The sequence below is a fragment of the Uloborus diversus genome, chromosome 2 (genome assembly GCF_026930045.1).
Source record: "Uloborus diversus isolate 005 chromosome 2, Udiv.v.3.1, whole genome shotgun sequence".
NCBI lineage: Eukaryota > Metazoa > Arthropoda > Arachnida > Araneae > Uloboridae > Uloborus > Uloborus diversus.
In genome coordinates this window covers 61729108-61742197 of record NC_072732.1, presented here as the reverse complement: position 1 = coordinate 61742197, position 13090 = coordinate 61729108, and the positions used below count along the sequence as shown (strand labels likewise).

Below are 13090 nucleotides of genomic sequence, written 5' to 3'. Positions count from 1 at the left end.
ACACAACTTTTCTAAAAATTCCTATGATAAAAAAAATTTGGGCATTTACTTGGGCATGCATGATGACGGTGTACATTTTTTAAATTTATACCTCTTATAACGACCACTCGTTATAAAGACCTTTTTCTCTGGGACGGAGATGGTCGTTATATCGAGCGTCGACTGTATACTCAAATCATGAAATAGTGTTTAAAACTTTATCAATTTAAAAATAATTATTTTTATGCTAGTGCTTAAACTGACCATCAAAGCTCAAAAAAGTTTTTAGATTGGGTTTAGTTTTTTAATAATTTTTATGGAATATACACAGCTGCTCCACAAAATTTCAAAATGATCCTCAAATTGTTTCTCCAAGGTTAGCTACACTGATACTGTCATTTTGTAATTATAGTGTCCAATGATTCAGCTTATATTTTTAAGCGTTTAATTACATGGAAGTTTTATAGCATTATATGTCACATTATAAAGTTTTAATTTCACCTGATTTGTGGGCTATGGGGAATTGAAAGTGGTGAATGCAATTGATATATCTGTTAAAATCTGAAATAAATGCAATCTTGTTATAATTTATTCATTTGTTAGTATTTCTACTAGTAAAAAAAAAAAATCTGTTCATATAATTTCGCGTAACGTAAAAGATGTATATATATTCAAATTTTAAGTCTTGCAATTTTTCCTCTTTTTTGACTTCGGGCTGTTTTTATCACTGGATATATACCCAGTTTCAAATGATCTTTCAATCATTTTTCAGTGTATTTATATCTTAGTGTTTTATTTAAATAAAAAGATAGCCATATATTCATACAAATGTATGCATGCATGTATGTATTAAACTAGCCGACCACCTGGTTCACCTTTTTACGCCATTACTCTTTCTATACAAGCAGCGGCCTACGGCGACTGTTTGGCTTACTTGTCATTCACCTTTTTATGCCAGGATTTCCACCTTTCGTGGCTGTTTAAATAAAGTTGGCTGCAGTATTAATCAATCTATATCTGTCTTTATCAATATGAATATGAATAAAATATTTTCTTTATCTATCTCCAGTTCTGTTTTGTGCCATTTACTTTTGTACGGTATGAATGCCGCCTGCTGCGAATTCTATCTATTTATATGATATCTCTCAAAATTTTCTATTCCATCTTTATTTATTTTAAACTAACTGTCCATTCCCTAACAAAAACAAAGATAAAAAACCTCTCTCATGTGTTTCCCAAAGTGTGCAAAAAGTAGCATTTGCACAAGAAAAAATCGCTGTTTTTATTAAAGAGTGTTGCCAAAATCTATTGTCTTTTTACTTAGCCCTGTTATCGATTATTGGCATAGATGAGGTTTAAATCCTAAGAAAGCAATGATAGTGAATAAATTTCATGCTTGTTCCAGAGAAGCCTTGATTTAAAATTTTCATTTTGATTACTATTAATATTGCTGTTGTAGGGCAACAAATTTTTGTTGCAATGGGCTATATATTTAATCATTTAATGGCGAAATTACATGAAATTTACTGTTTTCCATCATAACTTTTTTAAACTAAGTTTTTTAAAAATAAATGATAGCCTATGCTTCTTCCTGATAATGTTGTTATCTAAGGTAAAAAAATAGTTAAAATCGGTCCAGTAGTTTTGAAGCTTACCCCGTACATACATACAGAAGTAGCCATCTATGTATATAGATTAAATTTTTTCAATCATAAAGTGTATCATGCAAGGGAGACTTTTTATATGTTACTGGCCTTGATATTGCTATTTGCAAAATCAACTAAGAATGTATTTTAAAAACAATTTAGGCTATTTGATCTTTGGAAAAAATTGTTTAATACTGGACTGCTTTTGAGATTTCTTTTTTTTTTTAAATTAGTAAAACTTATTGCAAAATCGTATTTTAAATGTATAAAAACAAACGCTGTTTTTTCCATATTTAGAGTGGGAATAATACATGTATTACATTTATAATGAGTTCAATACATGTATGCAAAAACGTTTTTTTTTTTTAAATTGTTTTTCATTTTCCTTTTAAACTATCACCTTGTTTCACATCCATTTCTTTCAATCAGTAGTTTTGTATTTTATAGAGAAAAATTAGGTGAACATAGACTGAAACTACAGCAGGGATTAGAAGTTATTAGAGGCATTGGAAATCATGGAATGGATGTTCGGCTTGTTATTCATCTAGCCCAAGTATTTTCCAAGAAAGCGGATATGTTAACAAAGGTATGCTTGAAAACATGCGTGCTGATTTTCAGTGAACAAAAAAAAAAGCGATTTGTATTGATATGTGTTTTATTGATATTTTTCAGACTTTGGATAAAGTAGGTTCAAAGTTGAAATCAAACATTGTTCCTGAAAAAGTTGATGCTTTACATGTACGAGCTGTTCACTACTGGAACATTGCCTTAGGTATTTTGGACAAATTAGCAACTGGACAAAATCCTAGAGTTTCCAAAGATCCAATGTTCGTCATTGGATCCGAAAAAATGTTGCTATCAAATCATGAGATAAAAGCTTTCCAAGAAGAAGGTCTACTATTTTTAGCTGTTCGCTTCATGGATACTGATAAGTTGGATGAAGCTGCTAAAATTCTCTCAAAACTGTCAAGTCCTTATGGATCATTTTATCTTGCATTGGTAATGATTATATTAAATTATTTTATTGTTTAAAATTATTGTTTATCTCTTTCTGTATAAAGATGCTCAATAATGTGTTCATATCTATTTTTGTGTCGATCTATCTAGGAATGTTTATCAATAATGCCTTTTCAGATTAGAATGAAATTTTTCAAAGTTCAGTCATCCCTTGAGAAAGCTAACAAACATAATCCCATTTGAAATTTAAAATGTGTTTTTAATTCCAATTGTAAATAAATAAAATGTGAAAATCAAAAAAATTGTCATACTTTTCCCCTCAGCATTAGAACCTTTGAAAAGCTGCTAAAACTGAACTTTGCCCAATGTTCGTAGAGAAATATGCATATATATATATATTAGAATAATGTTGCCCAACCAGGGGTCTGGCCAGAGGATATTTGTGTCCGTTAACGAACCCTTCACAAAAATCCGATCAACCAAAACGGACCTTTCACAAAATCCCGATCAAACAAAACGGACCTTTCACAAAATCCCGATCGACCAAAACGGACCCTTCACAAAAGTCTGATAAACCAGAACAAATCTTTCACAAATTGTTTATTCAAAGAGCAAATCTGAAATCAAAATAACGCATATTAAACCGGAAATTTTTGAAACCTTTTTTTAAGTCAAATTAGAGGGATCAACTTATACAAAATCTGCTAATTTTGCAAAGAAAAAAAAATGGCACTCTTGTGATGCTCCTGCAGGCGATAAATTGCTACTGCCAAATAAATATAATGCTTGTAATGTAGAAACAAATATGTTTCTTGGAAAGAAATTAACAACTGAAAATAAGTTTAGTTTTAAATAATTTTGTTTAATTTATCACAGCTAATTAGCAGTGGTGTTGCTGTAAACTTTTCTGAAAAGGCTTTGGTAAGCACTTTTCTCTCTGCTGCTGATGATTTAATGAACAATAATAATATATATCAGCAAAATGAACTTAGAACTGCAAAGGGATAGTAAGGGTGGGGAAAAAATATGATCAATTCAGATAGGGTTACCAACTTCAAAATTATCGCCATTTAGCGTCTGGCGTTAAACCTTTATAATGACTTGATTAGAAAATATTCTCATCATCTTACCAGCTTGTCAATATTTGCGTTTTTGTTTTTATGGTGCGGTGCGATGTTTAACTGTTATTTTAGGAGAAAATTATATGGGTTTGATTTTTCGATGCTAACAAGGATGATTAACTTTAAATAAACTCTTTTACTTGCCGTTTTTTCTTTCTTTAGATGCCTACATTTTGAAAAATACAATCTTTTAACATCCGATATGAGAATTTTTTTTGTTCTTTTTTCAAGCTAACTTCGTTTATTAGGATGCAAATAAATGAAAAGTCTCTATTTTTGTTAGAACACGCATTTCAAGTTTTTAAAGCAAAATTCCATTTTCTTTTATGAATCAAAAATTAAAATGCTGAATCGATGGTTTAATTTTATTTTTGCTTTAACTGTGTCCACAGATATTAATGATATGTTTATCATAAGACTCTAAAATGCAATTTAAAAATAATTTTATCAAAAATATTTCTTTTACAAGCCGTTTTTATACCTTTGATGCCTTCACTTAGAGAATTGCGATCTCTTTGCATCCGCTATGGGATTCTGGTTTTTTGAATTTTTGATGTTTAGTCTGTTTTGTTAAGTAAACAAATTAAATCTCTTTTTATTTTTGTTAAATTCACGAAATTTATAAGTTTTAACAAAATTCTGTGCTTTTTTAAGAGTGTCTTGGTTTAAAAAGTTAAATGCTGAACCCCCCCCCCCCCCTCGTCTAAATTTTTTTTATTAATTATTTTTTTTGTTACATTTATTTTAAATGCTGCACAGAAATATTTCTAGTATAATTTAACATAATGTAGAATGGTAGAAAAATATTGCTACTTGAGGGAGCAGTGCCGCCCCCCCCCCCCCCCCCCGCCAACACCCCAGAATGATATTCTCAACATAGAAGAGGAAAACACTCTATTTTTAAGTTTAAATGATGCAGTTTGTGCCCGCTCTAAATTCTAAAATTTTAACTTAACAATTTAATTTTTTTTTGTGCAAAATTATTTGATTTTTCACAAAATTAATTCACTTTTCACAAAATTATTTTATTTTTCACAAAAAACAGACGCTGTGAAAAATCCTGGACAGACCCCTGCCAACCTACAGCCCTTAGCCCAACCGGGCCCATGAAGCTGATCCATGTTCCCCGTGTTTTTGTTCAATGCTACAATTTGAAAAGCATGATTAGTGACAAGGTCACAAATTTGGAGCCAAATATTCAGAAATTGGATTCTGAAAAGCATACATTTAATAAAATAAGCATCAAGTAATGATAATAACTATTATTAGTGGGTAATTTTCTTTCCTTTTTTATGTACACTGCTCAAAACAATTAGGGGAGCAATGGAGCAATCACACAAAAGTGAAGAAACCGTTGTGAGGTAGCCTTGCAAAGGCATAAAATGGAGTATACACGTGTATTAATATGCAATACAGCAAAAAAGAAGCAGAAAATATTTGACTGGGAACTTTACTCCTCTAGAACAGTGAAACGAACATGAAATTATGCCTCTCCGACATCGTCTGCTACAGTTCCTTGTGTTTACCCGGATTCCAGTCCCCCAATAAAACGTCAGCCATGGAATCCGGTAAATTACGGTGTCGTGGCATTTTCCAATAAAGAAAAAAAACAGTGAACGGTTGAATTTTTTCGCTCAGACAGGGAAAAAATGAGCTTCTGTTAAATCACGATTTCTGCACTTGCATCCTTTTTCTGCTTTTCGACGACAGAAACGCTGATTGGCTTCCGAAGTTTACGTTTTATTCTCATGTTCCCAGAAAACATGGAGGTTTTATTGGAAATTAGTTTCCGGAATAATGTTTTTCTCAATTTTGTTAAAACCATGTGCTCCCCTAATTTTTTTGAGCAGTGTATTAGAAAATAATGAAATACTTTGAAATTTTATATGAGTTCTGGTCCGTAAGAAAGATTTTAATATGAGATCCAGCCCTTGAGCAGTAGAAAGTTGGGCGCCACTGTACTAGAAGACGCATAATTTTGATTTTATCCCCAATTTTTATATTCTAAATCGAGGCTAGCCTAAATATTTAACCATTTAAATTGCAAGTTGAATTCAATCTGTGATTCTTGTAATAATTCAAGAGTGTATTGGCTGTAATAAAAATCGTTTCATTGTGCTGTATGTAGAGATGTAAAATTTCCGGAAATTTTGAAGTGGTAAAAAAAAAACTTTTTTTACTGTTTTTTTTTTCAAGAAAAATTGGAAAAAATTGAAAAATTGATTTTTTTTAATGAATAAAAATAGGATTTCTTAATAGCTCTGTGTTTCTGGGAACACAAAAAGGGTTAAGCATTAAAAAGTATATGCAATTCAAACATCTTCTTTTTCTGCTTGACAAAAGTACACATAAAGGTAAGTTGTTGTTTGCTATACGTTGTTTTATAACTGAGAGCTTTCTTGGTCAAACACTAGAAATAATGTCGTTCAACCAATAATATTGGGTAAGGTGTGTCCAATCATAACAATTACATTTTCTTTTTTAGATTTCCTTTGAAACTTGAAATAGTAGTTGTGATTTTTGACTTTCAAACATGATTGCTATTGTTTGAAAGAAAAATGAGTATGATTTCCCTTCCTTACAATGTAACTTTACTGTCTGAAAATGAAAGGTATTGAGTTTTGATTTTTTTCCAATTCAGTCTAAAGTCCAAATCAAAACTAAATTGGTTTTTCTTTTTCTTTCCAACACAAACCCCAAACCAAAACTGCGCAATGGTTTCTAAAGCTGCAAGTTCCAAAATGTTCAGGCATTCGTATGACTCCAAATTGCCAGAAACGTTTGAGATGGGCGGCAAATCCACGATGGAAGAGATACCTTTCGCCAGGGCTGTAACCAGAAAATGATTGCGGAGAGGGTTTAAAACTTTCATGCGGAGCTTTGTGATATTTGTGCTAGCGTTTAAGTCGTGGGGTTATTTATTATGAAAGCGTTTCATGCAATTTATATTCATATGAAAGACATTTGAGCTTTTGAAAAATATTTTTTGGAAATTTTTAAGTATAAACAAACATTTAAATGTCAAACCAAACTTTTTTTTTTTTGGGGGGGGGGGGTAGGTTGAACCCCAAGACCTATTTTCTTCTTGTATCACCCTGCCTTTCACTGATTTGCCGTTCAACCAGCTCATACTTAAAGCTCTTTGATTCTTTAATAAGATTTAAAATTCAGCTTAATAAGTAATTTAAAATTGCAGTCCTAGGTAGGCTTTCATATAAAAGCTTTTCTGAATTATGCTGTATAACAGTACCTACCAGGGCGACTAGTACAGTCTCTTGCCCCAAGACGTAGGAGAGGTTCACCTATCATTTGGACTGGTTATCTCCAAACTTTAAATTTTAGCAGTTACATTCCATTGCTTCTCACTGTTCCATATTTAGAAAAACTTTCACATTTATTTTAGGCAAACTATACATTTTATTTTTCATATTTTTACTTTTGTACATGTAAAAATAATTTATTAATGTACATTAAAAAGAATCAATTTACTATCTGCAGTTTTAATTTACGTGGTTTGCTTTTGTGTAACTTGCTTTTATCTACTGAGTTAACGTACATGCATTTTCATTTCAGACTATGAAAAAATTAGCTTCACTAGAATCAAAGAATCCCTCAGCAAGAATTGCATATCTGAGCAAAGCCAAATCATCATTACATGAGACTATGGATCGTACTAAAGATGACAGGAATCATCCTTTAAATAATGAAATACATATTGTTCTTGAGGAAGTGGAAAATGAACTTTCCCATGATCTTCAAAGGAGTAAGCAGAAGTTTTTATATATTTTTAAAATTATATTAATAACTTTGCCCCAATGTTATTGATTTCTAGTTCTGAGTTAAAATATTTCTATAAACAAAAAACACTTTTTAAAGCTCATTAAGTTTAATAATTTCTCTAGATTTCTTTTAACACAAAATGTGGCAGTTTCAAGAGGAAGGTTGCTCTGTAGACCTTGAGGCTATCTTCCATGATGTTCTTCTCTTCCTCCAAACACTGTGTCAGTTGAATTCCCTGAACTGAAAGATTTATAGATTAACGGTTAACCAGTGTGAGAAGTTTTCTCACTTCTTTTAATTCTGTTTTGTAGAAATCACTTGTTCTTAGTAGACTGTTGTAGATATTCAACTTAAAAGGCACAGAGTCAATTTCTTCATAGTATGAATAATTTATTAACAAATAGTTCTTAAGCCTATCATGTGTCTTGAATGCAGTTTTGGCAATAGCTTGATGGTCTTGCCAACCATAAACTTGAACCTGGACCTATTGTCATGTTTAAAAAAATGATTTCAAGGTTTGTTCACGTGATAGTTCAGCTAATGAGTATTCTTCACTTAAGGCAAAGTTTTATTTTTTTTTTCAATGTGGTTTTTGATACATTATTGCTTTTTCAACTTCTGTTTTAGAGAAGGCAGTTAAAGAAGTATAAATTCTCCTAAAAATAAGTCTTCCTGATTGACTATGAGCCACTGAAAGCATTTTTAAAGTGATGGCTGTCTCAGTAGTGAATCAACTGGAAAAACTGATATAAGACCCGGTGTCAATGGTCCATTACCAGGCACTTGTAGGCTGTTGCCTATGGATTGAAGACTGCTGCTCTAAATATTTTGCTATGGTACAAACTGTTACACTAGAAAAAATTCTCTTTTTGCTGCTGTACCTCCAGCATAAGCAGTAAAAATAATTTTCTCTTTGGTACAATAGCTATAATAGTATACATTTTGTTTTGCAATGGAATGTCGCATGAATCTGCATGTTTAATAATATATAATAGCAAAAACGTTTGTTAAGTGCTAGTAGAACCTCTTGGTGTCTGTCACTGCAGAGAAGTAAAAAAAGAATGGAAACTTTTTTTTCTGAAAGGTGGATTCTATTAAATTATTGAAATTAGTCTATGTTTTATAAAGAATTCGTTTTCGTGTTTCACTGCAATCAATATTTTCAGTTTTCGATTAGGCAAGAAAGTTGTAGATTTAATTTGTAAGGCAGAAGAAAATATTGAAATGGGATTTCAAATTGCATAACTTATTTTCTAGGTCATGAAAATGATTATGAAGAAGCTGATGAGGTTGATTCGTATAGCGAATCGCAGAGTTCTTTTTATATCACTCCAAATGAGAAATTGTCTTCTTCTAGCACTCCTCGGCTTGCTGCTAAGTTCTTAAACAATAGATCAAAGCTCCTTGATTCATCATTTGATACTCCCCGAGTAAGTATCTATATTTTTGTTTCACAGCTTTTTTTTTTTACTTTTTATTATTTAGGTATTTGCTTGTTTGCTGAAAATTTTATTGTCTTGTTGCTTAATAGTAGGGGTCCCAAGTAGGTTGATCACTCACATTTCATTCATACAAACTTAACTGTTTTTGATCCAAGTTTCCTATTTTTACACCCATTTATCGATTTCTTGTTTTCACTTGTTTTTCAAACTTATGAAGATAGGCAAAATATATAATAGAAGAGATTGAAGAAATAGCAAAGACACTTGATCTTAATCAATCATCAAAAATTTCACTTTCTTATCTATCAATTGCTTAATTAGCAGTAGCTAATTATTAGTAGCTAATTAGCTTCAAATAATATATAATGTACATAAAATACATTTTACGTATTTCTGCCTTAGCCCTGGCTTAGGGGGGTAGCTTACTGCAAAATACCTACCTTGCCTTCAATCTTTGAGTTGAACCGCACCATTGCAGGCCAAGGAGTCAGTCACCTTTCTCACCTTTAGTCACGTTTTGAAAATTTGGTTACTTTTAGTCACCTTTTGCATTTTTTGTCACCTTTCCCACCTTTCTTGAAATGCGTCTTAGGACTTTTTTTTTTTTTTTTTTTTGAATAATTAAATCTTTGAAAAGTATCTGAATGATAGCTTTAACACTGAAATTAATTTAAAAAATAGCCTTAAATATGCCTCCTCCCCCTTGTTGTTTAAGAAAAATAGTTATGCTACCGGGAAATCAGGGAATTTTTTTTTATCCCAAATATTTTTTTTTTATTTTTTGCAATTGCATCCTATGAGCAGAACCAGTCTTTCTATCCCTTATACAGATGGACTTGCTCCTTATTTTCGGGAATGTATGTTAAAAGAAGCATGTTTATCCTATTATACTTTGGGCCTTGATGAAACTACCAATGTCAAAGAGAAAAAAGAACTGCAACGAACAATAAAATATTGGTCTGAAAGCCAATGTTGCATCACAACAAGGCATCTCAAAACTTTTTTCTTGGGCAAGGCAGTTGGTGAAATTTCGATTGAGAAGCTATATGAAGCACTTACCGAGAGTAATTATCCATGAATAACTGTCTCATGCTTTCCTTTGGATGGTCCATATATTAATAAAAAGGTTTTTAGGTTGTTTGACACTATTATCCTTGAACACGAGAAAAAAGCCTAATAAATATTGGTACTTGCAGTATTCATACAATGCATAATGCTTATGTCAAAGCATTGCTGTATTTAGGTGAAGAAGCATCTGAACTTCTTCTTAGTACTTATAGCTATTTTGATGGTTGGCCTTCCCGTTAGGAGGACTTCGAAGAAGTGCAAGCTCGACTAAATACACCTCATCACAAGTTCCTGAAACACAAAACTACCCATTGGCTTACCCTTGGACCTGCAGCAAACAGACTACTGGAACAGTGGGATGCTCTTCAGTATTATTTTTTTAAACATGTGCCTTTAAAAAAGAATTTAGCTATGCAGTGCAGGTCATATAAAGCTGTTGCAAATGTTTTAAAAAGACCTTCTATAAAAGCTGAGCTGCATTTTATCTTTTCATCTGCTGATTATGCAGTTCACGAAACACTTTCAATGCCAAGCACCTATGATACATAAATTGCACCAAGAAATAGAGACCATTGTTCAGACTTTTTTGGCTCGGTTTATAAAAGCCTCTGTCATAAAGAAAGTTGATTTTTCAAACATAGACACGGATGAACTGTTTGCAGTTGATAACAGACTACCTCTTGAAGATCTCGTTGTTAGTGGAGAGGTGACAGATGAACTGTCAAAACTGAAAGAAAATGAAAAGGTTATGTTTTTAAGAGCTGTTAAAAAGCATTGCGTGACTGCATGCAAGTATGTAATAGAAAAAAGTTGCATATCAATCGGGTTACTGACAAGTTTTAAATTTTTGGATCCAAAAGAGAGAAGTAAATCTAGAAGCTGTAAGGATTTGATAAAGGTTGCCAAAATCATGCCTTTTAATGTTCCACTCGATAGGTTGCAAGATGAATGGAAACTTTTGCAGCTGGAAAAAGATGATGAAGCATCCGAAAACAAAACCATTGATATCTACTGGCAGCAGCACATTTCAAAAAAGGACTCAACTTCCAATGATCTAATGTTTCTAAGATGATAAAAGCTTCACTTGCATTATCACATGGTAATGCTGACATTGAAAGACTATTTTCTATTTCAAAGCACCTTTTTGGTGAAAATAAGACAGCAAGCACTGAAAGATTTTTAAATAGCATACTTATAGTTAAAGACGCTGTAAAAAGAATATCCTCATTTGCTTTCTTTACCGATTGGTCCAGAAATAATTAAATGTGCACAACAAGCACATGTAAATTACAAAACATACATGGATGAATGTAAAAGGAAAAAGGATTTGGAATTGAAACAGAAGCAAAAAGAAGAGCAAAAAAAAGAAAGGATTGTGAAGAAGAAACTAAGAAAATGGAAAAAATTAAAACATGTATTGAAAGTGAAACTGTAGAAATCTTTACAAAAAGCATATAGGGCTATTTTGGTAAAAGTCAGTAAAAAGGGATAATCCTTTTCTGTTTTTTGAGTTCTTAACAAATTGCTTTTGGTCACCTTTTAGTTACGTTTTTGTCACCTTTTAGTCACCTTTGTTTTCAAATTTGTCACCTTTCTCACTTTTTTCAAAGACCATCAGCAGTCCTCGGCCTGTATTTCTGGACTCTTCTGTGCCACTTCTACTTTTAGTTAAAATTGAAACATCTTCAAAATATTGGAAATGCTAAGTCATCTATGATTGGGAGAAACACTACTAGGCTAATTTTGTAAAATTGATTAGTCACAAATAAATGCCTTTATCTTCTCCTCTGTTAACAAACCTAGGAAGTGCAGTGAATGCGGGGTGGTTATAGACTATGGGAACTACAAAAGAAAAGTCAAAGTACTTGATGAAAAATATGAAGTTTTAGGTTTAATCAGGACAATATTCTAGTCGTAATGAATAATTTTTAGCTTGCAAATGTCCCTGACTGCAACTAACGCATGCTGCTTAATATTATATTGCATAAAGGGGCCGTTTTATAGTTTTTTTATTATTATTTATTTTCTTTTCTTCATTTTACTGATAATATTTACATTTTTACTGTGTACACAAAAATTGTATATGTAAATTTCAATGATTTTATGAATTTTATCTGCATTTTTATTTGTTTTCCTATTTTTAGCATTTTGAGCCAAGTCCAGAAAGATTAGATGCACAAATTAGAGCTTTAACTTTGAACCAAGATTCAATTGTTAAATCCTTTAATCAACAGCAGCAGGTTTTAATCGAGACAAATAAAGCTGTGGTTGAATCACTAAAACAAAACACTGATGTTCTAGAGCAGTTGAAAGTAAGCAATCTACCTCATTATCAGATCATTTTTGTGTTTTTTTACCCCCATATGACTGTACTTAACACATTGTTAACCACGAACATCATTTTCATAGCCAATAAGTTGTTGACGTGGAATGAGACCAATAACATATCACATCCTTCAACAACCAAGTGTAATCGATGCAATATTATACTTTCAAATTGTGGCTAGCATTAATTTGCTGTTTGTAAGCCTACACAGCCTGTCATAATTTAAAAAAAAACAAAACCTGAACTACACATGTGCAAATTGCGCAATAAATAGACAGTGATTAAAGTTTCTTGTATAATGAGGATTTCGTCTTTTCCACTTTTTGAATAATTGTTAATCACTCTCGTTAATTCTTTTAAAAATAGTTTGGTTAACAATGTTAATGCTCCAATGTTTACTGGAGTACTAGAAGTAATATTTTTAATGTGCACCATTATAAATTTAAAATTGAAACTTTTAAAATTTTCTTGTCCTAATCAAAGATACCCCCGAAAGTATGAGCTTTTGTCTGTTTTTTATATTTGTCTCTTTTAATCTGTATATTTTAATTCTGTCTCTTTTCCCACTAATTTACATCATCATACTTTCCTTTTTGAGTTTTTTTCTCTTTCTATTATTTTCCTGTAGCATTTATGTATTGAAAAGCAATCTCTTTGTATCCTTAATAGGATTTGAAATTTTTGCCTGCAGAAGTTTGCTTTGTAGACAGATATTTTTTAACCCTCTCGCTGCGCATCCCACAATATCTGCAGGCAACATAGAAGTATTAA

At 31.8% G+C, this 13090-nt stretch overlaps 1 protein-coding gene across 1 annotated transcript in view; it reads left to right on the top strand.

Moving 5' to 3' along the window:
• Positions 1-13090, top strand: part of LOC129235186 (E3 SUMO-protein ligase RanBP2-like) — a 115297-nt gene that overhangs the window by 41396 nt on the left and 60811 nt on the right. The window contains exons 16-20 of the mRNA XM_054868881.1: positions 2073-2211; positions 2298-2624; positions 7277-7466; positions 8741-8913; positions 12138-12305. Coding sequence (XP_054724856.1) covers positions 2073-2211; positions 2298-2624; positions 7277-7466; positions 8741-8913; positions 12138-12305 — 997 coding nt within the window. The remainder of the gene's footprint in view (positions 1-2072; positions 2212-2297; positions 2625-7276; positions 7467-8740; positions 8914-12137; positions 12306-13090) is intronic.